The 26,658-nt window shown below is 42.7% G+C and overlaps 1 protein-coding gene across 2 annotated transcripts in view; it reads left to right on the top strand.

Annotated features, from left to right (window-relative positions):
• Window positions 1–26,658, top strand: part of SCFD2 (sec1 family domain containing 2) — a 331,701-nt gene that overhangs the window by 288,201 nt on the left and 16,842 nt on the right. For both annotated transcript variants that reach the window (XM_084233421.1, XM_084233422.1), the window contains exons 6-7: window positions 2,381–2,526; window positions 16,098–16,232. In XM_084233421.1, the coding sequence (XP_084089547.1) occupies window positions 2,381–2,526; window positions 16,098–16,232 (281 nt within the window). The remainder of the gene's footprint in view (window positions 1–2,380; window positions 2,527–16,097; window positions 16,233–26,658) is intronic.

Genomic DNA, 26,658 nt, shown 5'->3' on the forward strand with positions numbered 1-26,658 from the left:
GACTAGCTACCATCAAGAAGGTATATAATAAGTGTTGTTAAGGATGTAAGGAAATCAGAGTTCTTTTACGCTGCAGGTGGGAATACAAAATGGTGCAGGCCTTTTGGGAAACGGTTGAGCAGTACCCCAAAAGGTTAAATATAGGGTTTCCACAGGACCCGGCAATTCTAGTCCTTGATATATGCTGAAGAGAAATGAATATGTATGTGTGCACAAAACCTTGTACATGTAACACTAGCAGCATTATTCATAGTAGCCAAAATTTGGAGACAACCCCAAATGTCTGACAGACAATAAATGGATATATAAATGTGGTATGTCCATACAGAGACTATTAGTCAACAATAAAAAGGATGAGATACTGATACAACATGCATGAACCTTGGAGACATTGTGCTAAGTGAAAGAAACCAGTCCCCGTAGGTCACATTTTCTATAATTTTTTAAAAAATTATTTATTTATGCATACAAGAACTGGGGTATAGGCCAGAGATGTGGAGAGTGAGAGGATCCACCAGAGACAGAGTTGGAAGCAGAACAGGCGGATTGACTGAAATACACTGCTGAGGGGAGCAGCAGGAGAGACAAGAGAGGTCTGCTGCACCATGTGGGTCACCTTCCTGGCAGGGATTGAATTCGTGCTACAGAGGCTGCTGATAGCTTGATAATGCTGCATCTTAACCCCTTGTGCCACCAGGGAGGCCCCACATTTTCTATTATTATTCCACTTACTGAAATATCTAGAATAGGTAAATCCAAAGAGACAGAGACAGATTAGAGGTTGCCACAGACTAGAAGGAAATGGGAAGTGACAGTTAACAAAGAAACTCTACAGCTATTTGAGGTGATGATGGTTATACAACAATGTGACTATACTAAAAACTAATTAAATGTACACAATGGAACTGTTCCTCCCCCCAGAAGAATCCAGGCTCTGCACCAGGGACTACGGTGATGGTTCTCCGGCAATGTGGTGGTGGGAGACCTGATGGGAAAAATCAAATATTGTACAAAAATGAAAAACGATATAAGAAAATTTTAAAAAGAGAAAAGAATCCAGGCTCGGGGGCCAGGCTGCCGTGTAAATACTGTGGAAACACTAATGTCCCCAGTGTGGGGGCAAGCAATTTGGAAAGCTATCCCAGGAAGCACAGTCAGGAAGTGGGGCAGTGAGACAGGGCAGAAGGAAAGCCAATCAAGAGGGTAGTAATAAATGAGCTACTATTGTGGGCAACTGAGTCTCAGTCCTGCGGGGGTGCCTTGCAAAGACTGTGGAAACCACAATTGGACTGTGTCAGTCATCTAGAATTGTCCCCCTGAGGGTTGAAAGCCGGGATAGGATGTTCCTGTGAGTGCTGACCCCCAGTGCTGCCAGCCTGCCCAGCACGATGGTCAAGCATGCTCCACAGCTGGACAGACCCTGCAGGCAGGAAAAGAGCAGAGACAGAGAGGGGTAAAGACAGAGAAAAAGAGAGACAGACATGCAGGCATTTCAGGCGATACGAGAACTGTCCCTGAAACCCATGGTGACAACCAGGATGACTGAGTAGATATAGGCCCAGCACTGACAGGAGTGTCACTTAGCCTCTCTGTACCTTGGTTCCCTCCTCCTGAAAATGGGGGGAATAATAGCTCCTCTCTCATAAGGGTGATGTGAGCATCAATGAGTTAATATGTCTGCATATTTTAGGAGTCAAAAATACTCATCTTTAATCCTCTCTTTATTTAAACTTATAACTTATCCATGATGATTTCTCTTCTGAATGAACTTCTAACAAGATCGAGAACGAATCTACTTATTGTATGTTTCACAAAGAAACAAAATCATTACGAGAGCAGCCTTCTTATTAGGCCCCTTTTGGGTTTACCAGCTTTGAATGGCTGCCTTTTCAAGCACGCCATGTGCTTTGTTAGCACATTAGACAGATGCCCATCCAGCAAGTTCTGTGACTGGAGCCTCTCTCTCATCTTTCTCATTCTTGCTGTTCTATTTGATGGAGACTGTTGGTGGGATCCAAGCGAGAGAAGTTCATCGGAGCACTCACTTGTGTTTTCCTTTGTCTCCTCCTGTTTTCCCAAAGCTGTGTCCTACAGATCGTAGACCCTGGGGAGCTTTCTTTTTGTGAAACTTCTGCAGTCTAGGGATTGAAGCCAGTGGCTGCGATCCCGGACAATTCTGAGTTCTGCTTCTGTCAAAGGCGTTTATCCTCAATACATTTCTTTGCTCATGGATGATTGAAACAGTGCAGTTGGTGAACAGCCAGGGGAAATGGGGGGTTAGAAAAAAAGCCAACCATATTCCATGGGGTGCAAGGTATCATGATTAAAACGTAATTTAAAGATTTGTTCACCCAAGAAAATATCTCTTGGATTGTTTCAGGCTGTGACTCTTCAATTAACCTGACATTTCACAAATCCAAAATTGCTGTGGATGAACTCTTTACTTCGCTTTGGGATATTGCTGGAGCTCGGAATCTCATGAAACAGTTTAAATCTGTATATGTTCCTGGAGATCATACCCACCAGGCAAGTACCTACATTTTAAAGCAACATTCTAATCTGTGTTGTATTTTTAAGATTCAGAGACAAGAAAAGTTTCCATTTGAACCTCTCCAAAAGGAGGGGACTTGAACTTCAAGTCCCCTTCCAATTCAGAGTGTTGGTTTCCCTGAATCTAAAGGCCTCTCGGTTCATTTGTACTGCAGGTGCGACGCAGTGGGATGAGCTGGGTTGAGAGTCATGCCATCACTTTAAAACTGTGGCTCTGTTAGACTCAGTCTTTGACCTCAGGCAAGTGCCTTTATTTCCATGGGCCCCAGCTACTACTGTTGCCAGATGAAGGGTTGGCCTTGGATGACACCCCCCAAGTTTCTGGATGTAACCAGTCCATAAGAATTTTGAATAATTAGAATAACAAAAGTACCTAATAATACCATGATTAAGAAAAAAGAATTTGTGACGTTAAAAGCATTTGCTGACAACACAAAACCTCTTCCCCGTGGTTCCATGATTCTTATGGAGGCTTTAGAAATATTGATGGATAGTGCGGAAATCACCCACTATGACATGAAAAATCCTGAGAAACTGGCACTCATCCTTTGTTCAATGACCTGATTTTGTGACCACTGCCACAAAATCCAGATAAAATCACTCAGGTAAGTTATGATCTATAGATTTGTCATAAGAAAAATCAGCAATTTTAAGTACTGTGGTATGGACTCGTTCTAGAAGACCTGATAAAACTGGTGATCTGTGATGAACTTTAGAACAAAGAATGTCAAGAAGCAAGTGGCTGCTATCACTGGCAAGAGTAAAATAAACCGCTAGATTATTGAGATCTTTTCAGTGTTATCATCATTATGAGGACTAATTTGACCAACTTCTCATAAACATGTATTAGCTATAAATTCTGGACTTTATCTTTTTGATACCAACACTGTTATTTCTCCAGACCTAGGACCTGGCCTGTGGCCATAGTCTTTGGAAAATAAACATCACCTTGCTGCACATATTGCCCTTCTAGTGAGTTAATAAAATCAACACAACCACTGAAAATCCTAAATGCCAGTGAGCAGGAAGTGGGCGCTTAGGGACTAGGATCTGTGTCTATCTCAAGGGGATGAAATAGATAATGATACAGACACACAGGGAAATGCTGTGCAACCATTAAAGTGAAGGGGAGAGCAAAATACACTGAGCAAGGACTGTATTTGAATACTTGCCTCAATGTTTGCTCCTTGAGGACCTCAAACTAAAACAGGCTCCTGAGCTAGGTGAGGAAGCATGTATTGTAAAATCATTCTGTAAAGCATTATTCTATTTTTGTTTAAGCAAATGAATGGCATGTGTATTTAGGAAAAATTTAGGAAAAATTTATGATAATTGCCACATGGGAGACAGGAAAGTGTTGTATGAACAAGGAAGAACCCTGATTGCTTGCTCTGTATCTTCATATATAGAGACAGAGGTTTTGATGGGATTATGGTGATTTTAACCTGTTTGGGTTTTTCAGTATTTTAAGTTTTAAATCACAGAGATGAATCCTATAAGGATAAGGCCTATGATCTGGTTTGTTCACTGCCCTATCTCAGTGCCTAGGGTGGTATCTTGACATAGTGAATACTTAATAAATATTTCTTGGGCACAGATGAATCAGTGCATATATTTTTATCATATAGCAGAGGATTTGTTGGGACACAATCTGTGTTTAATTTTAAAAGGACAAATGTCCTGACCAGAGTCCAAATTCAGCTGTGACTGGTTTTGAAGATGGACTTTAGACAATTTTCTGCCCACCCCTTCTCCCAATTTGGTCCTCAGCCTCATGGCTCCAGGAAAACAGCTCTGTGCTGTTTCTGCACAGTCTAGTCAATCTGTCCCAAGCTCCCTGGAATACCCAGGAAAGTACTAGACCTGGTCATGTCCTGGGCTCCTGTTCCAGCGCTGGCTATTGTCTGGACTCTCTTCCCTGGATCTCAGGGCCCCTGCCAGCCCCAGTCTCCCTCCCAGTGCACTCTTTCCCATGCTGATATACACTGTCTGCCTCTGCTCCAGTTCCTCTGCTAGCGCTAGAGGAATATCTTTAAAGTTCATCCTTGCACCCTTTGGAAAATGGCTCCAATGCAGAAAGTGACACCAATCTAATCATTTTAAGGACAATGCGATTACCTACAAGGAATTAAGCATATTAAATCTCTGGAATTGCTGAAGGAGTGGGATCTACGCCAGGTCTTCAGAACGAGTCCCAGAACATCACCGCACCTGGACCCTCCTGGGAAACCGGTACCTTTCCCGCAGTCAAGAGAGTGGTCTTATGAGGGGATCGTGAACTGTCATTAAAGTTCTCCGCTTGAAGAATGCACTGCCAAAGCAAGAGACAGCTCTGTGTTTGCTCACTATACTACCTGTGGCGTCTAGCTCAGTTCTTGCCACCTGGTGGGTGGATGGGTGACTGGAAGGATGAATGGAAAGATGGGTCTTATTCAAATGGCATTTCTTATGTTCCTAATTCTTCGTGAGACTTTACACCAGAGCCGCTGAGTTCACAGCCTAGCTTTGTCTCCTACTCGTAGTGTGAACTTAGGCAAGTTATATCACCTCCCCGTGCCTGGCTCCTTAAGCAGGCACTCCGTCATGAATACGCTCCGATGGCTGGGTGAATTCATGCAAAGCTCTTAGGATAGGAGCGCGATTTAAGTGTTTGCTGTAATGGTTGTAGTAAAGGACAAAACAGACCTTCTTTTTCTTTTGTGGTATTTCATCGTTTCCTTTGCTAGGATTTGGGTTACACAGACAAATTGTCACTCCAGCTGACTGTCCTGTTAACTGTGTGTATGGTAAGAGTTGATCGCTGACACTGTCTGTTTGGAAAGGTTGTGTTTGTAGATGGTGTTGACGGAAAACCTTAACCCCTGGTTTTGCCTGTGCAGCAGATCTGACGCTTTCATTTCTGACTACAAATGTTCCAGTTTAATGAGAGACTTAATCCTGCCTCCTATATGCCACAGTGTTTGATGTGCTGTTGTTCCTCAGTGGCAGCGGCCGGAGAATATTATCCCAGCACCTCCAGCTAAGGAGCTCAAGGACCCTTTCAGACAAAATATCTGTCGTATGACTCGTGCTTGACTTGCTTTGGCAGAAGTCTCAAATTACTGTGCCGTGTTGCTGGAAAAAACTTCCTGCAGATGCATATTGTCTTCTGTGCTTCTGGCATTGTGCACTAGAGCATGGAGGACCAGCAGTGCCCAAAGAGCTTGATTCATCTTGTGCCTGGTGAAATATGGTTCTCCAGGCCCAGGCTCAATAATCACTGACCCTGGCCACATGCTGTTCTTTTCCAAGTGCTGAGTTCTATTCTTCCCCCTGATTCTATCTACTAACCCCAGAACTGCATGCATCCTTTTTAAAAGAATCAGCATGACACAAAACTAAACTGAGAGCCAGGAAACTTGGCTCTGTCCTATAGTAAACTCTCAATGCCAGTGTGAACTCAAGCAACTAATGTAATATCTTTGGCCTTTGATTTCCTCATATTGAAGTTGCAGGGACTACACTCAAAATTTTTTAAAGTAATCTGCCTCTGTTTGAAGAATGAACGAGAACAAGTAGACAAATGAACCACTTTCTAATCTGCAGAGTAAACCTTTAAGAAGATGAAAGGAGGGGAGAATAGTGATAGTACAGCAAAAAATAAAAATACATAAGCCAGGGAATAGTCAGGCTGCCATGAGCACCCTTTGAACAGATGTTCTTCTGTACAGTCTTGGATTGAAACAAAGGTAATAACCGCTCTACGAGTCTAATTTTCCCGAGTCTAGTTTCCTGGATGTTTGGAGTCAATTTTGCAGAAAAGGGGGAAGCATCTTTAGAAGCAAGGCTGAAAGTTCCTAGCAGCACCACCAACAACCAGTAAAGCCCACATCAGGAGCCCCACTTGCCGGGAATGTGCTTGTGACAGTGACTCAGATTGATTTTCTTTTATTTTTTTTAAAGATTTATTTATTTCTGCTATGAGTGAGACCATCAAGTGTTTTTCTTTTTCTTTCTGGCTTATTTCGTTGAGCATGATCCCTTCCAGCGCCATCCATATTGCTGCAAATTGCATGTGTTTATCTTTTTTGAATTCTGAGTAATAGTTCACTGTGTATAGCAGGAATCTAGAAAACTTAAATAAGAGACCAGGAAAAAGAATAGCTATAAGAAAGTAAAAATCAAAATCAACAAACAACTATGAACCAGAGACACTCAATGGGGGGTGGGGGTTGGGGAAAGGAGGGATTGGGGTCAAAATAAGGGGGTTGCAATTGTCTGGGGAATATAAAAATAAAATTTAAATTAAAAAAATGCTAATATGCTAAGGATCCATGTAATATATAGTGTTTTATCTTAACACTGTAATAAAAAAAACTCTACCGCTGGAAAAAAAAGATTTATTTCTGCATACAAGAACTGGGGTACAGGCCAGAGGTGTGGGGGTGAGAGGATTCACCAGAGACAGAGCGGGGAACAGAACAGGCAGACTGACGAAATACACTGCTGAGGGGAGCAGTTGGGTGAGTCAGGAGAGGTCTGCTGTACCATGTGGGAGGCTCCCTGGCTGGGGCTGGAACTCGTGCTGCAGAGGCTGCTGACAGGTCTTAAGCCCTTGCACCATCAGGGAGGCTCAGTGACTCAAATTTTCTTGGAAACCCTAGGCAACCTTTAATGTGCACCAAATTAAAAAAGATGTTGAAGTTAGACTACTTCCTCAAAATTGTTTGTCTTATGTATAATGTCTGAAATTGTTGCTATACTAATATCTTTCCATGAGAGCTAGATTCAGGTCAATGAGAGTCTTCTAGACCTAATCATATATTATGTCCACCACAAAAGAGTAACCAGACACATAAACATAAATATTTTCTTTTTTCACTTATTAATTAAAGACAGTATTTTTATTTTTTAATTATAAAATTACACATTTTATTACATTGCAAAGATGCTTTTTTAAATAGCATAAAGTTTTGGGGTTAAATTTTTAAAACCATCCTATGGGAATTCCTGTGAGTGGTGAAAATGAGCAGGCATGAAATATCTTGTTAACATCAGCTGGAGATGGCAAAGGAGTGTCTGCACTAGAGTCATTGTGAGGAATCAGGTGAGGATTCGTGACCACTTGCCTTCTAGAATAACTGCTTGCCTCCATCTACCTATCTCCAGAGCAATACATCTTCAGTCCTCACTGCCTACAGGGTAATTGCCCTGATCTCTCTAATTTTTTTATTTTTTTTAAATTTTATATATTTTTTACATCATTTTTCATTTTTGCACAATGTATAAGCATTTTCATCTTTGTTATAGTCCCCATACAATTCCCACCCATCCCCTTGTTTTGACCCTACTCCCTCTCCCCCCCCACAAGCAACTATGTCTCTGGTTTATAGTTGCTTGTTGCTTTTGTTTTTTACTTTATTATAATTAGTCTTTTTTCCTGGTCCCTTATTTAGGTTTTCTAAATTCCTGCTACGAGTGAGATCATCCACTATTTTTCTTTTTCTTTCTGGCTTATTTCGCTGAGCATGATCCCTTCCAGCTCCATCCATGTTGCTGCAAATTGCATGAGTTTATCTTTTTTGATGGCTGAGTACTATTCCATTGGGTGTATGTACAACATCTCGATTCAGTCAGCTATTTTGGGACATTTAGGTTGTTTCCATAGCTTAGCTATTCGTAAATAGTGCTGCTATAAACGTAGGGGTGCAGGTGCCCTTTTGAATTAATGTTTCTATGTCCTTTGGGTAAATATCTAGGAGTGGAATTGCTGGATCATATGGAAGCTCCATCTTTAGTAGGCTGAGTTATCTCCACACAGCTTTCCATAGTGATTAGACCAGTCTGCACTCCCACCAGCAGTGCAAGAGAGTTCCTTTTTCTCCACATCCTCACCAACATTTGTTGTTGCTAGTTTTTTTAATATGTGCCATTCTCACTGGTGTAAGATGGTATCTCATGGTAGTTTTGATTTGCATTTCCCTGATTACAAGTGATGTTGAACATTTTTTCATATGCTGTTGGCCATTTGCATTTCCTCTTGAGAGAAGTTTCTTTTTAGCTCTTCTGCCCATTTTTTGACTGGATTATTTACTTTGTTTTTGTTCAGTCTGATCAGCTCTTTGTAGATTTTTGTAATCAGTCCTTCATCATTAGTGTTGTGTGCAAAAATTTTCTCCCAATAGGTGGGGTGTCTCTTTGTTTTGGTTACTGTCTCTTTTGCTCTACAGAAGCTCTTTAATTTGATATATCCCAGCTGTTTATCTTTGCCTTCACTATCACTGCTTTGGGTGATGTGAAAGACAGTATTTTTAAAAGCCCAGTTTGTTCAGGAAGAGATATCAACCATTTAAAGAAGAGAAAAAAGAGTTTCTGGTATAAGATTATTCAGGGAGGAATAGTTTTCTATGTCAAACACTCATCAGAGTTTTTTATGTCTAACACTCAGCAGAGTCTCTTTGGGTTCTGCCAAACCTTCAGCCTAGCTTAGGAGGCTGTCATTCAGGACCTCGGGACTTTTGCCTTCCTGAGCCCATTCCTCTATAAAAATAAAAAATATTGGAAATTATATTATACAACTGCACTGGCGTAGAGATGAATATGTTACTGTTCTGCACCAAAACATTGTCTTTAACTTAAAAGTGCCTTTTTTCTTCTGATTTTAAAATAAATGAAGACATTTTCATTTATAATCACTTGGCATTGTGTTCTGTGCCTTACAGAGAAGTTGATTCTAGGATCCCAGCCCCCGCTTAGTCCCAGCCTGTCCAGGAGAGGAACGTAGCTTGCCATCAGGGAGCAGCACGCAGATTTCTTCTCCAGCGGAGGCCTAGTGATCATCCAGGAAGCAGTCTATGCAGCTGTCCAGGAGCTATTCAGTTTGATCTTGAGGTGATAGCTCAGCAGTGAGGGAACTGGACTCCCATGAAGCGGGGTAGGGGGCAGGCGTCTGTACTTTAAAAGTTCATTTCTCAAGCAACTCTATAGCTTCCAGCGTTCCTCAAGGGACATGCCCAGTCACACAAGAGTCACTATGCTCATAGAAGCCCAGAGCGCAGGCTTTCTAGCCAGTTTTATAGTTCTCCCAGCCTAATGCAATTTACTAAGAAGGGGTCATTTTTATCATAAGCAATCTTGCTTGGCTACAGAGTTTGACATTCTTCCCTTATCAGGTTTCCAGGGAAACAGAGCTAGAAAGTTAAGCAAAGGTCAAATTCTTATGCAGCAGGGAAAAGGGGCTTAATAATCGTTTGCCTACAGCATACAACGTGCCAATAATTATGGAAATAATTATATTAATGTTTCAATACAATCTTTACAATGTGTCTGTGGTAGAGAGTGCTTTATGTTCCCCAAACTCCATTTCTTTTTGCTCTGGAGGACACAGACCAATTGTTCACATTCCCTTGAAGATAACTTGAGTCTTTTACTAATTCTGACCAAAGAAATATGGGTAGAAGAAGTTCTACTTGACACTTTAGACTGAGCCCATAAAATCTCTCTGGAAATCCTCCATCCTCTCTCCTTTTTTCATCGTCTGCTGATGAGATGATGCAAAGGCTTCAGTGTGGGCTTCTAGGCCCTAGAGAAGGGCAGATCCACTCACAGCAGGGATCTGGGTCTCTGAGTGATCGTGTAGGACACAGACCCCTCCTGTTGCCAACCCACCCCAATGTGATAGAAATAAGAAATAAATAACCAGCAAGAAAAGGTAAAAATAAAATTTTTATCTGTGTTTCTAATTCCTCTCCTACCCCACCAAAGGAGTAAACTGGCAGAGAATATTTGATTAGGAAAATTAAATTACTGTGGTTACCCCTCTGACTGTTGAGGCGAACTATATGGCTGAGCTCCCCTCTGGTCCTTTCCAGCAGCTCACTAGGGCAGATATCACTGTCCTCTGCCCTTTGCTGAGAAACAAGTAGTTTTTGGCTGAAAAGTAAATTCCATGACAGTCAGAGGATCCTCATCTCAGAAGTCACAGCCAAAGTAGTTCATTCCAATCAAATTTCAGTGACTTGATATGGAGCACAGAGCAATCCAAATTCAGTGGCCGAGCTGAAGGAGTCAAAGGTTCTCATTATTAAAACACTAATTGAAAAAACTAAGAAATCTATTTGCTAAGAAGTCACGAGACATATACTATCTTGTACCTAATCAAAATAATTTCCCAAATTATACTCTCTAAATATACAGTGTTATTTAGTCATTTCATGAAGAATTTAGAAATCTTTTTCTACATAATATTTATGTGGGGAAAACCTATCAACATCTCTTTAAATTAATAATCCTTATATCATTTCATGCACTTTTGGCTATAAGTAAAAGTAGAAAAAAGAAAAGGTCATTTATCAGATTCCATGACAAAATCTATTATTGGATTCCTCAGAAAAGGGGTAACTTCAAGTGTGAGGCACCATAGTTGGGGTGATACTGGCAGGAATAACAAACAGGGTGGACCAAGTTCCCACTTGCTCTTATTGCCTCTGATCTCCCTCAAATGTCCCCTATTGGGAAAGCCTAGCAGATCACATGAGAGTCAGCCAGCATCACAGACTAAAGAGGAGGATTTGGAGTTGAGACAATAGCTTAATAACTATCCCATCTCTCTATAGGGAATAATTCAAAATTGCTGTTATATGAAATGATAATGAGGGAGAAAGTCATCCCTTCTAGCAGGTATTGCAGAGAAATTTAAGAAATTAGTATTAAAGAATTAGGTCAGGAAGTTAATAAAGATGTTTATGTTCTTTTTCTGGATTGTGGAAAAATGTTGGTTATTTTTCTGTATTTAAATTGTGATTTCTTTTCTCATTCTAAATAGATGTTACCTACATACCTCAAAAAAAACAGGGGACTGGTGGTGCAAGAGGTTAAGTCTCAGCACCGTGAAGCTATCTGCAGCCACTGCAGCACAAGTTCCATCCCCAGCCAGGGAGATGACTCACACGGCTCAGCAGACCTCTCCTGTCTCACCCACTGCTCCCCTCTGCAGTGTATTTCAGTCGATCTGCCTGTTCTGCTCGCCACTCTGCCTCTGATGAATCCTCTCACTAATCCACACCTCTGACCTAGACCCAAGCTCTTGTATGTATAAATAAATGAATCTTTAAAAAATAATAATTAAATAAAACAGATTTACAGCCTTTCCCAATAGCATACAGTAATCACATAGTCCCAGGAATGAAGGGATTAAGAAATGGCACTTTCAAATCTCTGTCTACACCCAGGGGAACCCCAACTCAGTGGGTGTTTTCTTTCTGGGTACCTCCCTCCATTCCCCAAAGTCTAGCGGAAAGTGAAACAAAGGGAGAGGCAATTCATAATCCTGCCATCCTTCCTTCTTTCTCCTGTCTACACTGGGGCCTCCAGTCTACCAGGCCAGGAGGTGCTAAGGATAGCATTTTAACAGAACCACTTTTTTCTGTATCTGAGTTCTTTTCAGGATCACTACTCTTGCTTCTAACAGAAGATACATCCTATGGAGAACAGGAGGATTTTAGGTTTTTGTAGGATTGGTGGGGGGGCATATTTTCTCCTTTCCTGAATGTGCCAGCCTGTATTTCTGATTCTACTACAGTTATTCAATAGAACTGTTGTGTTTTTTTTATTATAGACTAACAAATAATTAAAAGGAAAGTTTCTAAAAGGAAAGCAATAGTCTTCTATTTCTTCATATTCCCTGTGCTTCGTATCAGAATTTCAGTCAGCTGCAAGAAACAGGGATCTGAAAAATAATTACTTAAACATACAAGGTTATGTTTGTAAAATGGGTCCTGCTTTATTCTGTCCATCATAGTTATTTACGTCTTCTTCGACAGTCTTCCCTGACCAAGGTCCTCCCACTTTTCTGCTCCAACCGCAAAGGAAAGGCCCTACCCTCCACTATGGCTGCTGGAGCTCCAGGCCTCACCTCCATGCCTCACAGAATAGAGAAAGGAGAAGAAAATGTACCCTTCTCTTTGAAAAAAGGGTACTTCTTTTTTTTATGATATTTTTCACTTTTTACTGTCTGCCAATACTGTTTGGGATTTTCTTTTTCTTTTTTTTATTTTATATATATTTTACAACATTTTTCCTTTTTGTACAATGTATGCTTTCTCCTCTCAGGTGTAGTCCCTGTATAATTCCCACCACCAGTTCACCCATGCACCATCACCCTAGTCCCTTGGGCTCTTCCCTCCCCTGTTTTGATCCCTCTCCCTCCCCTGCAGAATGTCTGATTTATAGTTGCCTGTTAATTTTGAAAAAAAGATGATTCTGACAGTCCCACTCACCTATTCACATTCCATTGTCCAGAATTTACTACATGGCCATACCCAAGTGGAAAGCAGGAGAATGGAGTGTCTCAGCCAGTTGATCATGTGTCCAGCAAAAGCTTGGATTCTGTGACTAAGTATGAAGTCAATGAGTCAATGAATATTTAATGATAATGCTGATAAGGTAGCAGAGTATTACCCAAAGGGCTTTTCCTTGGGGAACAGTTTTTAAAGAGAATAAAGTTTAAATTAAAGAGTTAATGTCCAAAAAGGCTGAAATGATAGAAGGGCTCTCAACACAACTTACTCAGGGGAGAGGATTTATGGAATTCAGAGACCATTTCATGACCTTTCTTTTTATCATTGAAAATATTTATTAGATTCTGTTATGACTCAAGATTTGGCAAAAAGAAAATAATGTCCTATCTCCCCAGTACCTAGAGATAGCCCTAATTAATATTTTAGTGTGCTTTACTCCAGTCTTTTCTGTGCATAAAAAATGTATTGATTTTTATGAGAAAAAAAAACATCATTCTTACTGTTTGTAGAGGTGCCTTAACTGTGCTTTTTTTTCCAGTATATTTTTTAATTTTCTTTTTATATTTTACATCAGTGTTCATTTTTAACCAATATTTGCTTCCCCCCACCCCTCAGGTGTAGTCCCCATAGAGTTTCCTTCACCAATGCACCTGTGCACCATCACCTCAGTCCCCTGGGCTCCTCCCTCCCTCCCTCTCATCCCTCTCCCTCCTCCTTCCCTGCAGGATGTCTCTGATTTATAATTGTCTGTTTTTGCTTTGTTGTGTTTTGTACTATTATTATTTTTTTACACTGATGTCTTATTTGGTTCCCCTATATTCCTGCTTGTAAGTGAAACCATCCGATATTTTTCTTTTTCCTTCTGGCTTATTTCACTGAGCATAATTCCTTCTAGCTCCACCCACGTTGCTGCGAATGGCATGAGTTTATCTTTTTTGATTGCTGAATAATATTCCATTGTGTATATATGCCACATCTTCTTGATCCAGTCATCTATTTTTGAGCATTTGGGTGGTTTCCAGGTTTTACCTATTTTACTCTATGCAATAAACATAGGTGTACAGATGTTCTTTTGAATCAATGTTTTTGTGTCCTTTGGGTAGATCCCTAGTAGTGGAATTGCCAAGTTATATGGTAGCTCCATTTTTAGTAGACTGAGGAACCTCCAGACAGCTTTCCATAGTGACTGGACCAGTTTGCACCCCCACTAGCAATGTAGGAGAGTTCCTTTTTCACCACATCCTCGCCAACATTTGTTGTTGCTTGTTTTTTTGATATGTGCCATTCTTACTGGTGTAAGGTGGTATCTCAGTGTGGTTTTGATTTGCATTTCCCTGATTACAAGGGATGTTGAACATTTTTTCATATACCTGTTGGCCATTTGCATTTCCTCTTTGGAGAAATGTCTTTTAAGTTCTTCTGCCCATTTCTTGACTGGATTGTTTACTTTTTTTATTGTTGACTCCTGTGAGTTCTTTGTATATCTTTGTGATCAGTCCCTTATCAGTTGTATGGAGTGCAAAGATTTTTCCCAATCAGTGGGGTATCTGTTTGTTTTGGTTACTGTCTCTTTTGCTATAAAGAACTGTGCTTTTTTTTTTTTTTAAGGTTTATTTATTTATTTATACAAGCACTTGGGTATAGTCAGAAGCATGGGAGGGTGAGAGAATTCACCAGAGCCAGAGCGGGGAACAGAACAGGCAGACTGACGAAGAAATACACTGCTGAGGGGAGCAGAGGGCGTGACAGGAGAGGTCTGTCGCGCCATGTGGGACCCTCGCCCGGTGGCTGGGGATCGAACCGGCGCTGCAGAGGCTGCAGGCAGCTTCACAACCCAGCGCTCAACCGCTGCGCCACCAGGGGAGACCCCGGACCTGTGCTTTTTAAAAAGCAATAAAGACTTCCTCCTACTTTTGTCCCTTGTCTGGTCCTCACTCCTCATGCTTATAGTAGTGTTTGTTTGTTTGTTTGTTCTGTTTTGCATATTTCAGCAAATGCAAGCTTTCATGTTCCCTTTGACACATTTTCTACAAATGCCAGCCCATTACACCCCCTGTTCCTCACTTGACTTTTGTCACTCACCCATTATTCCTCCCTCGCTTTCTGCCCTATAAACACAGAACTTCTCTCTTCATTTGTGAGCTTGTATCCCACTTAGTAAACAACTGCCAATTGATAGGCTCTTGAGTTGTTTCCAATCTTTTGCTGTTAAAAACAGTAAGCAGATTTATATGGGTCTCATTTGCATATATTTACAGGATAGATTCCTAGAAGTGGAATTGGTAGGTCAAGTGCATTTGTAATTTTGATAGGTATTGCCAACTTACTCTCCACATTGATTGTAACAATTTATGCCCCACCACCAACAACAACAATATATGATAGTACCTATTTCCCTCTGGCCTCATCAATACAGTATTTTTTTTTAAGATTTATTTATTTATTTATACAAGAACCGGGGTACAGGCCAGATGCATGGGAGGGCAAGAGGATTCACCAGAGACAGAGCGGGGAACAGAACAGGCAGATTGACGAAATACACTACTGAGGGGAGCAGCGGGCAAGACAGGAGAGATCTGCTGCGCCATGTGGGACCCTTGCCGGCTGGCCGGGATCAAACTGGCGCTGCAGAGGCTGCGGATAGCTTCACAATGCAGCGCTCAACCACCTGCGCCACGAGGGGAGGCCCAAATACAGTATTTTCAATCTTCTGCATTTAAAAAAATCTATCCTGGCATAGCTTTATTATAAGGAAAGTTGAGTCACAGGTTATAGTTTTGTTTTTGCTTTTATCCTGTCTTATGGGTATTGCTGCCTTACCTGTCCTGTGAGATCTCGGAGCAGGCAATGGTGGTTTGACTAATTAACATCAAAGGGCTGCATTCCTCACCTGAACAAGTGCTATTTCTCCTGGCATCTTATCCCTAATAAATGCCCCAGTTACATTCTAGATTAACGACTGGTTATGATCTTGATGGCTCTTACCTTGGTTTTTTTCTAAGACCTTTTAGGCAAAGACAAGGGAAAATAAGAGTCTAAAAAAGCAGTGTGTTTCAGTCAGTCTGCATGTTCTGTTCCCACTCTGTCTCTGGTGAATCCTCTCACCCTCACATCTTTGGCCTGCACTCCAGCTCTTGTGTACATAAATAAATAAATCTTTTTTTTTAAAAAATGAACTTGTTTTGCTTTGTTTAGGGCAGATAAAGCTGTCCTTGTTCCAGACAGACCAGACAGACCCTTTCACTTACAGCACATGTTTTGTCTTTGCAGGCGACCTACAAACCATTGTTGAAACAGGTTGTGGAGGAAATATTTAATCCTGAGAGGCCAGATCCAGTTGATATTGAGCATATGTCTTCAGGCCTGACTGATCTTCTTAAAACTGGATTCAGCATGTTCATGAAGGTAGGGCAACCATGATGAGGTAACCCTGAGGGTGATACTGTTTTACCGGGCATGATAATGCTGGCCCCCCCTTAACCCTGGCGAGGACCATGTAAGAAAAAGCCTGGTCTTTAGGCTCTTCTAAAATTAAGTGCATTCTTTGTTTAGCTTTGGGTTATAAACAGACTGGCCTTCCAGTCTCATATAGCTTCTTTTCACTGAAGCCCACCAGTGATCTTTTCTGGTCAATATGTAAAGACACAAGCCCTCCAGGATAACGCATTTGAAACTTCTCCTCATGACCCACTTATTCACTGAACAAGAATCCTGCGTACACTACTCACTATTAGTAATAGTCATTTGCTGTTAATTCCAGAACTTACTATGTAGGATGATGAATAACTCTGCTGCATCGTAAGACTAGCATGCATACGCCCAAAACCCATTTGAAATGACTTAAGTTTGGACCAAGCAGATTCCCAGGTATCAGATGCTAGTTTCCCTGGCAAATTTCAAAGGAAGGTTAAAAATGCTGAACAGCCTTTGCAGTGAGGGGTGAAAGAGGAAAAATACACAAATGTGATCTATTTTTAACCCACTGTAAAGTTTCTAAATTTAAAAGGATCTAAACAAGATTAGTCTGACCTCCCAGTCTATGCCAGGATTTCAATTGCAGTATCTCTTAGAAATAACAGAATGTTTTGTCAGCTTCAAAGAGCCTTTGAAATCATGAATTAATCTATATAGATCTGGCCTTACAGCGTTCCATAAATGCATATGCCAGCAAAACTGGTCCACTCCAAAAGCCGGAGGACAGAAGCCAGACAGTCAGACTCTAAGCCAGGCAGTAAAGCAACCAGAGTGAACATGCAGGCCTCCTTCCTGCTGCTCCCCATTACTGCTCTGCCTAAGAAGATATTTGGAACCATCCTGGGCCAAACCTGGTCTGCCTGGATGTCTCTCCATTCAAGCCCACAGAGTCAGGGCTCATGATGAAATACTCCTGCCCTTTGAGACTGCTCTCAAAGACAGGTTTCCAAGTAATGGATTTAAGAGAAAGGAATTTGGGCTGTCCCAGCAGCTGTCAGGATCTCTTCCCCAGCCCCCAATGGCTAGGCCTTTGCTCTCAGTTGCCAGTGCATCTCATCTGTCTGCACGGGCTGGGGAGAGACTCCAATGGGCTAGCTGTAGAACCCTCCCACCCCTGCACCCCAAGAGACAGTTGTTCTGTTTTTTGGTCTCCTAAGTGGACCTCATCGGCTGACTCTACCCATTGAGGTCAACTCTGTGAGATAGGGGTGAAAGCACTGGAAGGTGTCTTCTACTCTGATTTAAGAAGGGGATGCAAGATGAGTTGGAGTCTAACATGGCCATGGCCATTGCTAGCCTCCTGGTCCTGTTTGGCATCACTCTCACTACCCCAGGTACACAGCCAGCACTGTGGTCAGAGAGTACCATAGTGCCACTGGGTCCACAATGCTGTTTTCATCTCTTATTTAAACCTCACAGTCCCTAGGAGTTAGATTCTGTCATTATCCCTGGAGGAAATGACCCTTAACCAAAATGGTTAAGCAGTAGAGAGGAGCTTCCAGAAGACTAGGGTTGGGGTGAACTCTCCTCAGTTCTCAGGTGTCTTCCAAAGTACACCAAGGAAATGAGACTAGGATTTGTCCCCCAGGTCAGTCTTATCCCAAAACCCATGTTCTTTGCCAGGACATTTCTTGGCTCCAGGACATTGTCTTAGAAGTTTAATATTCATGTCATTGATTCTTTTCTTCATAATTACTCATTACTTCTGGGTTGCTCATCACAACAGCCAATGTGAGAGAGAGCAATGTAGGGGGTCTCCCAGGGGTCATCTGCTGGTACCCTGTCTGCTGTTCTGGGCCTTCGCCTCATGCCTCCTTGGCAGCGTGCTTCCAGGAGCAGAAACTTATGCATTGCCGTCAAGTTACCTCTGCACATGGTCATCTTCATCTATATCAGCAGCCAACAGTCATTGCTTTCTTGACTCTTGCTGTTCTGATTTTTGCCTCTGGGGTCCACTCCTTCCCCCATCTTACTCCAGATCCACTGGTGCTGAGCCCAAAAGAAACAAAAAATGGCACCTGAGGAAATAAGGGTGTACATTGGGGCCCTTCCTGTGCTTGGGGAGCCACCACACCAATGGAAAAGTTCTTGAGCTAGGAGCTCTGAGCTGCTAGTCTTTCTCTGCCCTGTCTCTGGGCTGACAGTTGGTGTCACAGATGATGCTGATTCAGTGTCATGAGAGGCAGTGTCACTAGACTGTGCAGGGGATGAGGGTAGATTGAGAAGCCAGGGAGGGACGTGCCTGGAAATAAAACCAGGGATGTCCCCCACCTCTGTGCTGTGGCACCCCACCATGGGTAGTAGCTAGAACACAGGAGAGGCTTTCCCAGCCTCACCTATTTTTACATCTCTGTACCTTTGTACACACTTCAGTGACCCACACTGTTTTGTGATTATACATGTAAGGGATCATTCTCCTGCATCCGCCTCTTTTCTAAGTCTACAAGCTAATCCACTGTACATCAGTATATCAATTCAGGAACTGTAATCAGCATTGTTTTCATGAAAAAGAACAGAACAGACTAACAAGGTGAACCTTTGCATCTAGCAAGGTAAATGTAACAACACGATTTCAGTGGATTTCTCACTATAGGTCACATCATAAGAATGTGAAAGCTTTGGCCTTGAGAACTGGAGGGCTGCTCTGGGTCTGATTCTTTTCTCCATCCTCGGCACTGTCTGGTCCTTGCAAATGGCAGGCTCTCACTCAAGGCGGAGAGCATGGTCCCTGTGGCACTGTTAGCACGCTCGTTCAGAAAGTAGCACAGCTTCAAGTCATTGCTTCCTCTTTCCAACGTACTGTCCTTAAGCCAAAAACTATATTTCAACAACTGTACAAGGCCTAGAAGTCAGAAGCCTGATCCGCAAACTCCAGTGACCTGAAAGGAGTCCCTGACCCACCTTCCCAGCAGCTGCTACAGGCAGGGTGGAGCCGGTGATGGCTTCATCAATGCATCCTAACCCAAAGAAACCAGTCACCCACCCACCCAGCACTAGTGGGCGAGGGGAGATACCTGCCTCTCCTTCTAGCAAAGAAACCCAGTGATTTCTTCTCCTGTCCACACAGGACAGTGTGGAAAGCTGTTTCTTCCAACTTCTCTGTCCCTCTGGAAAACAGAAGGGATTGACTTTGTAGTGAGAACTGAAAGAGGAATCAGGAGAACATCCCAGTGGAGTGGTGAGACAGGAGGAAAAGTGTCGTCAGAGAAACTTGCGGATCGCTTTTCTATTTAACATCTCTCATTTTTTCAATTAGCTTGGTGACAACTAGAAGGCCATCATCGAGTGTATGCTGGCAGTACTCTGTTCTGCTGCCTGTATTTGTTTACAAGAGAAAGTAGAGAATAGTGGTAACACGTCCAGCATCAGGCTGTCTGGGTGAGAGCTCAAACTTTATCACTTGCTGGCTGTGTGGCCTGGGCACCATGTTGAACCTCTCTGTGCCTAACTTTGCTTACCTATAAAATGGGAGTGATGGGGCCTCCCTGGTGGCGCAAGGGGTTAAGCACCACACTATGAAGCAATCTGCAGCCTCTACAGCAGGAGTTCAATCACTGGCCGGCCAGGGAGCTACCCTCATGGCATAGCAGACCTCTCCTGGCTCGCCCACTGCTCCCCTCAGCAGTGTATTTCAGTCAATCTGCCTGTTCTGTTCCCCACTGTATCTCTGGTGAGTCCTCTCACCCCCCCACACCTCTGGCCTATACCCCAGGTCTTGTATGCATAAATAAATAAATCTTTAAAAATAAATAAATAAACAAATAAATAAATAAAATGGAAATGATGACATTCGGTTGTCGAAAAAGTCATGGTTTATTTTTTCTATGTTTTCTATGCAAAAATGTGTCATGACTTTTCCAAAAACCCAATAGTACCTACTTGGTAAGGCTGTTGTGAGAATTAAATGAGTTAATTCATGCAAAGCACTCAGAACAGTGTCTGGCCTAAGATAACTCTTGTGTAATATTTGTGATTATTATTTTTACAACTTTGTGACCCAGTCCAAATGTGAATTTTGAGAAAAGAGACACACTGTGTCTTTGTATCCCTGGTCAGAGCCCCTGCTTGGGCACGTGGTGCATGCCAACTCACTGCTGTATGAACAAGTGAGTTAATAGAAGATGACACCTCCCTCTAAATTCACAGCATTTCATATTTCACTATTGACTCCTCTTTCCAGAGAGATATAGGGTTCTGAGTGTCCCTTTCTTTGTGCCTGGAGGTGTTATATTTATAAGACTGTGATGTGTTTTTCCAGACCCTCTTCTTCTCCACTGTGAGTGCTACGTACTGATCTCAGTCTCTGGGGACGTAGACTGTCCCTCCTAGGGAAAGCTGTGGGGAGCCCGTGAAATTATGTACATGTGACAGAGCAGAGAGGCCCTGACCACTCAGGACCCAGAGGCAGAAGAACCCAAACAACTCAGACCCCTGATCCTCTAGAAGCACTTCAGAAGCTCTGCCTCTACGTCCGGGAGAGAGCAAGCGCTCCACTCAGCAGGACTTTGCTGCTGTGCCTCAGCTGGCCTCAGCACCATAGGGAAATGAAGTTCTCCATCCCAGACACTTGGAAGTGACTCACAGAAATCCATCTTATTTATGTAAATTTCTGCAGGCAATGAAAGTTAAGAAAAATGCCTGTGTCTGAGATTCTCCACATCAAACAAATCCTCCATGAGAAGGACATCAGGGCAGCTGAATTGTGCCCTTGCTAAAGGCAAAATCTCATTTGCATCTGATGCAAGTTTTAAAGTCACCTTCTTTATATTGCTTTAGCATGTTTCCTGTACCAGTCTTTCCAAAGAAGTCTTTCATCCTCACCCATTCTGGTTTTCTATTGTTGTATTAGAAGCTACTGCAAAACATTGCCTTAAAATAACAATGGTCATTTATTCTGTCCATGAGCCTGCACACTGGGCAGAGCTCAACAAGGAGAACTCCCCCCAAGATGGTGCACTTTCTTGGCCAGCAGGTCATGGTGACATCAACTGGTACGTCAGCCCTCATTAGCAAGGGGACACAGTTCTCTCCAAACGGGCTTCTCCATGTGGTCTCGGCTTCCTCACAGCATGGCAGCTGCATTCCCAGGGCAAACATCCTCCTGAGAAAGAAAGCCAGGTGGAAGCCTCCTAGGCCACCTAGCTGCACTTCCACAGCATTCTATTGGCTGAGGTGGTCACAAATGCCTCAGCCAACAGAGAGGGGAGGGGACACACCGGTTTCCTCTTGAAAAGCAAGCCACAGCGTGAGGAGCAGAAAATGCTGCTGTAGCAATTTTTGGAAACTACAGTCTGCACTCCTCCTAAATACCAGCCTGGTCAGTGTTTGGCTGATTCTGAGAGTTTTCCCTCCAGTCTAGAGGATGGAAAATTCACTTGTACTGCTGACCTGGTTTCAAAATAAATGAGTCCAGAAAGGCTTTGACGATGAAGGCCTGCCTGCTGTCCCTGTGATCTCTTACACTAATATAATCTCCAAAAATAAAATAATAAAAACCTCCTGAGCTCCTGAGTGATAGGAAACTGAGCTGCAGGACATTCCTCTCCCAAGCTAGCTCTGTCAAGCCTTGCATCTTACAGCAGACAAGCTGTGAGGAGCAAGTGTGCCCACAAGAACATTCTTTCCTGAGATTCTGAGAAAGTGTTTCAAGTCAGCTGAATGCACTCCTTAACCAGAGGATAGGCTTGTGGTTAGCCACAAAAAGCCGTTGGCTTCAAAGGGCAGTGCCCCAGGGATGGTGGGGGGCCTGAATAGGGGGGGTTTCAACCAGGGAGCAACAGTTTTGACAGAACCCAACATTCTTCAAACAGCCAAGTCTTCTCTCCAAAGGCTTGTACGCGAAGCACCTTGATCTCCTTAAAGGAAGCTTGATAGTGATCTAATAAATAAATCGAAACATACTTTCCCCCCACACACACTGCAATGTTAATTTAATTTAAAACTAGCGTGTCTAATAAGCAGCACTTTTAAAATGCATTTCTGGGATTTGTGGTTTGGATTTCAGTCTCCTGAAAATAATGTATTTTATATCTACTCCATGTGTTTGGACCTCAACTTGTTTTGACTAAAGGACATGATTTGTCAAGATGTTTTCTCTGCTGGAATTGGCATGAGGAGCATGGGTTTTATCTAATGAAATTGCATGAGGCTCCTTTACCTCCTTTTATGTGTGTTTTTTAAGAAGTTTTTTGTTTTTGTTTCACTTCTTATATGGCCATGCTTAATTGGAAAGAAATAAAAGGTTTATGAAAAAGACTCCAAGAAGTCCCACTGCTTATCTCTGGGCTCTTTGTCTGAGTGGATTTGAGCGTCCTGCTGCCTAAGGTGGTGACAGAAAAAGGAGAAATGAATCAACTGCTGGGGCGGTCCATGGCTGCTGCTGTTGGTGAGGGGGAAATAGCTGACATTCCCTCATTGCAATTAAGATGCCTACAAATTGCACTAATTTAATCAAAGAAAGGCTGATTCACTGGGAGGACCAAAGGGGTGTCTCAGGAAGCCCAAGGGTAGTGATGAGGTAGTCCTCGGGAGATAGGGGCTGGGAGCTAGAGAGCCATCGGAACTGGACAGTACTGTGCCCTGCAGAAGTGCTGAGAGCGCCCAGTGTGTGGTAGCTGCTCAGTAACACACTGGACACTGGGCAGCTTTGCCAGTGTCCAGCTCATAAGAACTCAGCTCTGGCTGAACCTCATCTTTTTAGGTCAAGGTTCGACTTGCAGGCAAGGCCCAGTCTATGTCCTGGACCAATAGACTGTAGTCGAGGGGCAGGATCACACTGTAACTACCTGGTTGCCAGGAACCCACCCAGTGACCATGTGGCCAGGAGCGTCTGTTGGCTTTTGGGTTGGACAGATCCTTGCAGATGCCTCTGTAGCAGGTGAAAATGCTGAGAATGAAGAGCGACAATGATGAGCCTCAGGTGAATGTTGATGTCAGATCTTTAGACTGTGAGGGCTGGACATGCCTAGAGGTCACTGAGTCCAGCTCCTTATTATTTACATCAGAATAAGAAGACTCAGAAAGATGAATGGCTAGGGTAGTTCCATAACACTTAGTGCCATTTCTGACAAGAAAAAACATCTCAACATTTGGTGTTTGTTGAATAAATCAGTACATGCCCTGGAATTCCTCTTTGCAAAGCTATTTATAACTATTTTTATATCTTCTTAACGATGCCCCATACTGCAAGGTAGGATTTGATTTTTGTGTAACATTCATGAAATATGAGTTAGTGAGGTGAGTTCCATGAGCAGCTGCCACACAGTGGGCACTTCTCTTAGCACTTCTGGAGGTCACTAAGTCACGGTGACCCTAGAAAGGATCTCTGGTTCCCGCTGGCTCTCCATGAGTTCTACTGAAATGGATTTTGCTAGGAATCATGAAACAAAAACAAAAAGTTGGTTTTGGCAGTCTACAAACTTTGTCTGTCTGTGAGCAATTATTGAGAGTTTCTTTTGTGAGCTGGTCATTGCTGTGGAAAAGGAAGACACAGAGACAAAGCGGATGTCCTAAAGGCCGTGGCATGACTGACATTGCAAAGATTGCAAGAAAATTGAGCCTGGTGGGAGGGCGAGCTGAGTGGTATGCCAGCCAGGATGTGACAATGTGATGTAATGTCATGTTCCACTGAAGGAATAACAGGTAATTCCAAATGGCTGGAACTGAGAGTAGCTTGTGAGCAGTATAAGAATATGAAGACAGGGGCCTCCCAGGTGGCGCAGCCGTTGAGCGCTGGGTTGAGAAGCTGCCCACAGCCTCTGCTGCTCCCCTCAGCAGTGTACTTCGTCAGTCTGCCTGTTCTGCTCCCTGCTCTGACTCTGGTGAATTCTCTCATCCTCCCGCGCTTCTGACTGTATCCAGTGCTTGTATAAATAAATAAATAAATCTTTAAAAAAAAAAGAGAGAATATGAAGACAGATTAGCAGAAGTTAGATTAGGAAGGGCTGGAAACTTTTGACCAAGACATTTGACCAAAAGCATTGACGTGGCACTGAATGATTTTTAGGAATATTTAACCAGTTTATATTCAATAAAGATTTCTTGGCAGTGGTGGGAGGGGCGAGGTCACACTGGCATCAGGTCGTGGAGGGAAGATGAGAAGATGGAGGTAAAGAAGGACTGGTGGTCAGTTGGAGTAATGGGGCGGGCTGAGGGGGAGGAAGGTGCTGGTGTACTGCAGGACAGGGTGCTGACTGCATGTGAAGTAAATGAGAGGATGTGTTCTGGGACATTCCTTGGTCTGGGATGAGTGGATGGGTGGTGTGAACATTCTCTCTGGAGAACAGGAAAGGAGAAAATAATCCGCAATTAGAGTTTAGCTTGGCGCTCATCGGAGCTCCAGCCCACAGCAGCAATCAGAAGCCACTGGCTGAGTGAGGCATGAATGGTGAACAGGGAGAGTGTCAGCAAAGAAGGGTGTTTAGGGAGAATAACTGGGGTCAGGTCAGGGCAGTTCTGAACACAGAGTGTGATGGGGCAGGTAGAATAAGAGGAGGCTTCTAAGGACAGTCCAGTGAGGAGGAGAGAAGCCAAGAGGACTCGGAAAGCAGAGGGGTTGTGGCAGGTGTTCTGATAGAGGAGCTGCCCACTCAGCACAGCCTGTAGGGATGTCACGGAAACCTTTTGCAATGCAATTGAATGAGTAAGTCCTGCAAGGAACCTGGTAATTGACTGATGTTGCTAAAGAACCAAAAGCACCGAGTTTTAAGAGATGAAAGCTCGCTAAAATGTTTTCCGTTTGTGGAATCTATTTATAAATGAGGGGCTGTGGAATGCATCTCATTGACTTGGATAGACTTGGATTTCAATCTCAACCTTCCAGCTTAGCAGTTGGAAGTCTTTGGACAACTCACTTTACTTGTGTAAGCCTCACTGTCTCTCTGTAAAATGGAGTTTCTACCTACTTCATAGATTCTAAGGATTGCGTCAAGTAGTGCTTGTCACCCCCTGCCTTATTTTCCTGTGTAGCGCTTACCACCTTCCCTGCCACCTGGCTTATTTTGTCAGCCTCCCTAACTCAAATATAAGCCATGACAGCAGAGATTCTTCCCTGGAACATTGACTGCCAAGTCCCTGATGTCTACAGCAGTGTCTGGCCCCCATAGTAGTTGCTCAGTAAGTATCTGTTGAACAGATGAATAAATAAATAAAAGGCAAAGTGCTCAGCAGTTCATGTCCACTGGAGTGCAGGGTGCTCACTAATACCTGCTGGGAGAAAATGAGAGAATCTCCCAAGTCAGCACTGCTGTTCTCAGGACCCAGGAGCTTCAAGATCAAAGCTCCTGTTGGGCTTTCTCCCTTCTAAAATGCTTTGTCCAAGCTATAATCATCAAAACTGCATGGTTTTGGAACAAGAGCAGACACGCACACCAATGGAATCAAATAGAAAATCCGGAAATAAACCCACAGATTTATGGTCAACTAATCTTTGACAAAGGAGCAAAGAATATGCATTGGAGCAAAGAAAGTTTGTTCAATAAATGGTGCTGGGAAAACTGGGTCACTACATGCAAAAAAATGAAGCTTGACTACTACCTAACACCATGCACAAAAACCAACTCAAAATGGATTAAAGAACTAGACATAAGACCTGAAACCATAAAATACATAGAAGAAAATATAGGCAAAACACTACATGATATGCACATCAAAGACATCTTTACAGACACATCACCCAAAGCAGTGATAGTGAAGGCAAAGATAAACAGCTGGGACTACATCAAATTAAAGAGCTTCTGCACAGCAAAAGAGACAATAACAAAAACAAAGAGAAACCACACCGAACATTTTTGCACACAACACTAGTGATAAAGGACTGATCACAAAAATCTACAAAGAGCTGATCAGACTGAACAAAAACAAAGTAAATAATCCAGTCAAAAAATGGGCAGAAAAGCTAAAAAGAAACTTCTCTGAAGAAGAAATGCAAATGGCCAACAGCATATGAAAAAATGTTCAACATCATTTGTAATCAGGGAAATGCAAATCAAAACTACAATGAGATACCATCTTGCACCAGTGAGAATGGCACATATTAAAAAAACTAGCAACAACAAATGTTGGCGAGCTTGTGGAGAAAAATGAACTCTCCTGCACTGTTGGTGGGAGTGCAAACTGGTCCAGCCATTATGGAGAGCTGTGTGGAGATTTCTGGACCTACTAAACATAGAGCTTCCATATGATCCAGCAATTCCACTCCTAGGTATTTACCCAAAGGACACAGAAACATCAATTCCAAAGAGCACCTGCACCCCTATGTTTATAGCAGCATTGTTTACAATAGCTAAGCTTTGGAAACAACCCAAATGCCCAAAAATAGATGACTGGATCAAGAAGATGTGGTACATATACACCATGG

The sequence above is a fragment of the Talpa europaea genome (genome assembly GCF_964194135.1).
Source record: "Talpa europaea genome assembly, chromosome: 5".
Taxonomy (NCBI): domain Eukaryota; kingdom Metazoa; phylum Chordata; class Mammalia; order Eulipotyphla; family Talpidae; genus Talpa; species Talpa europaea.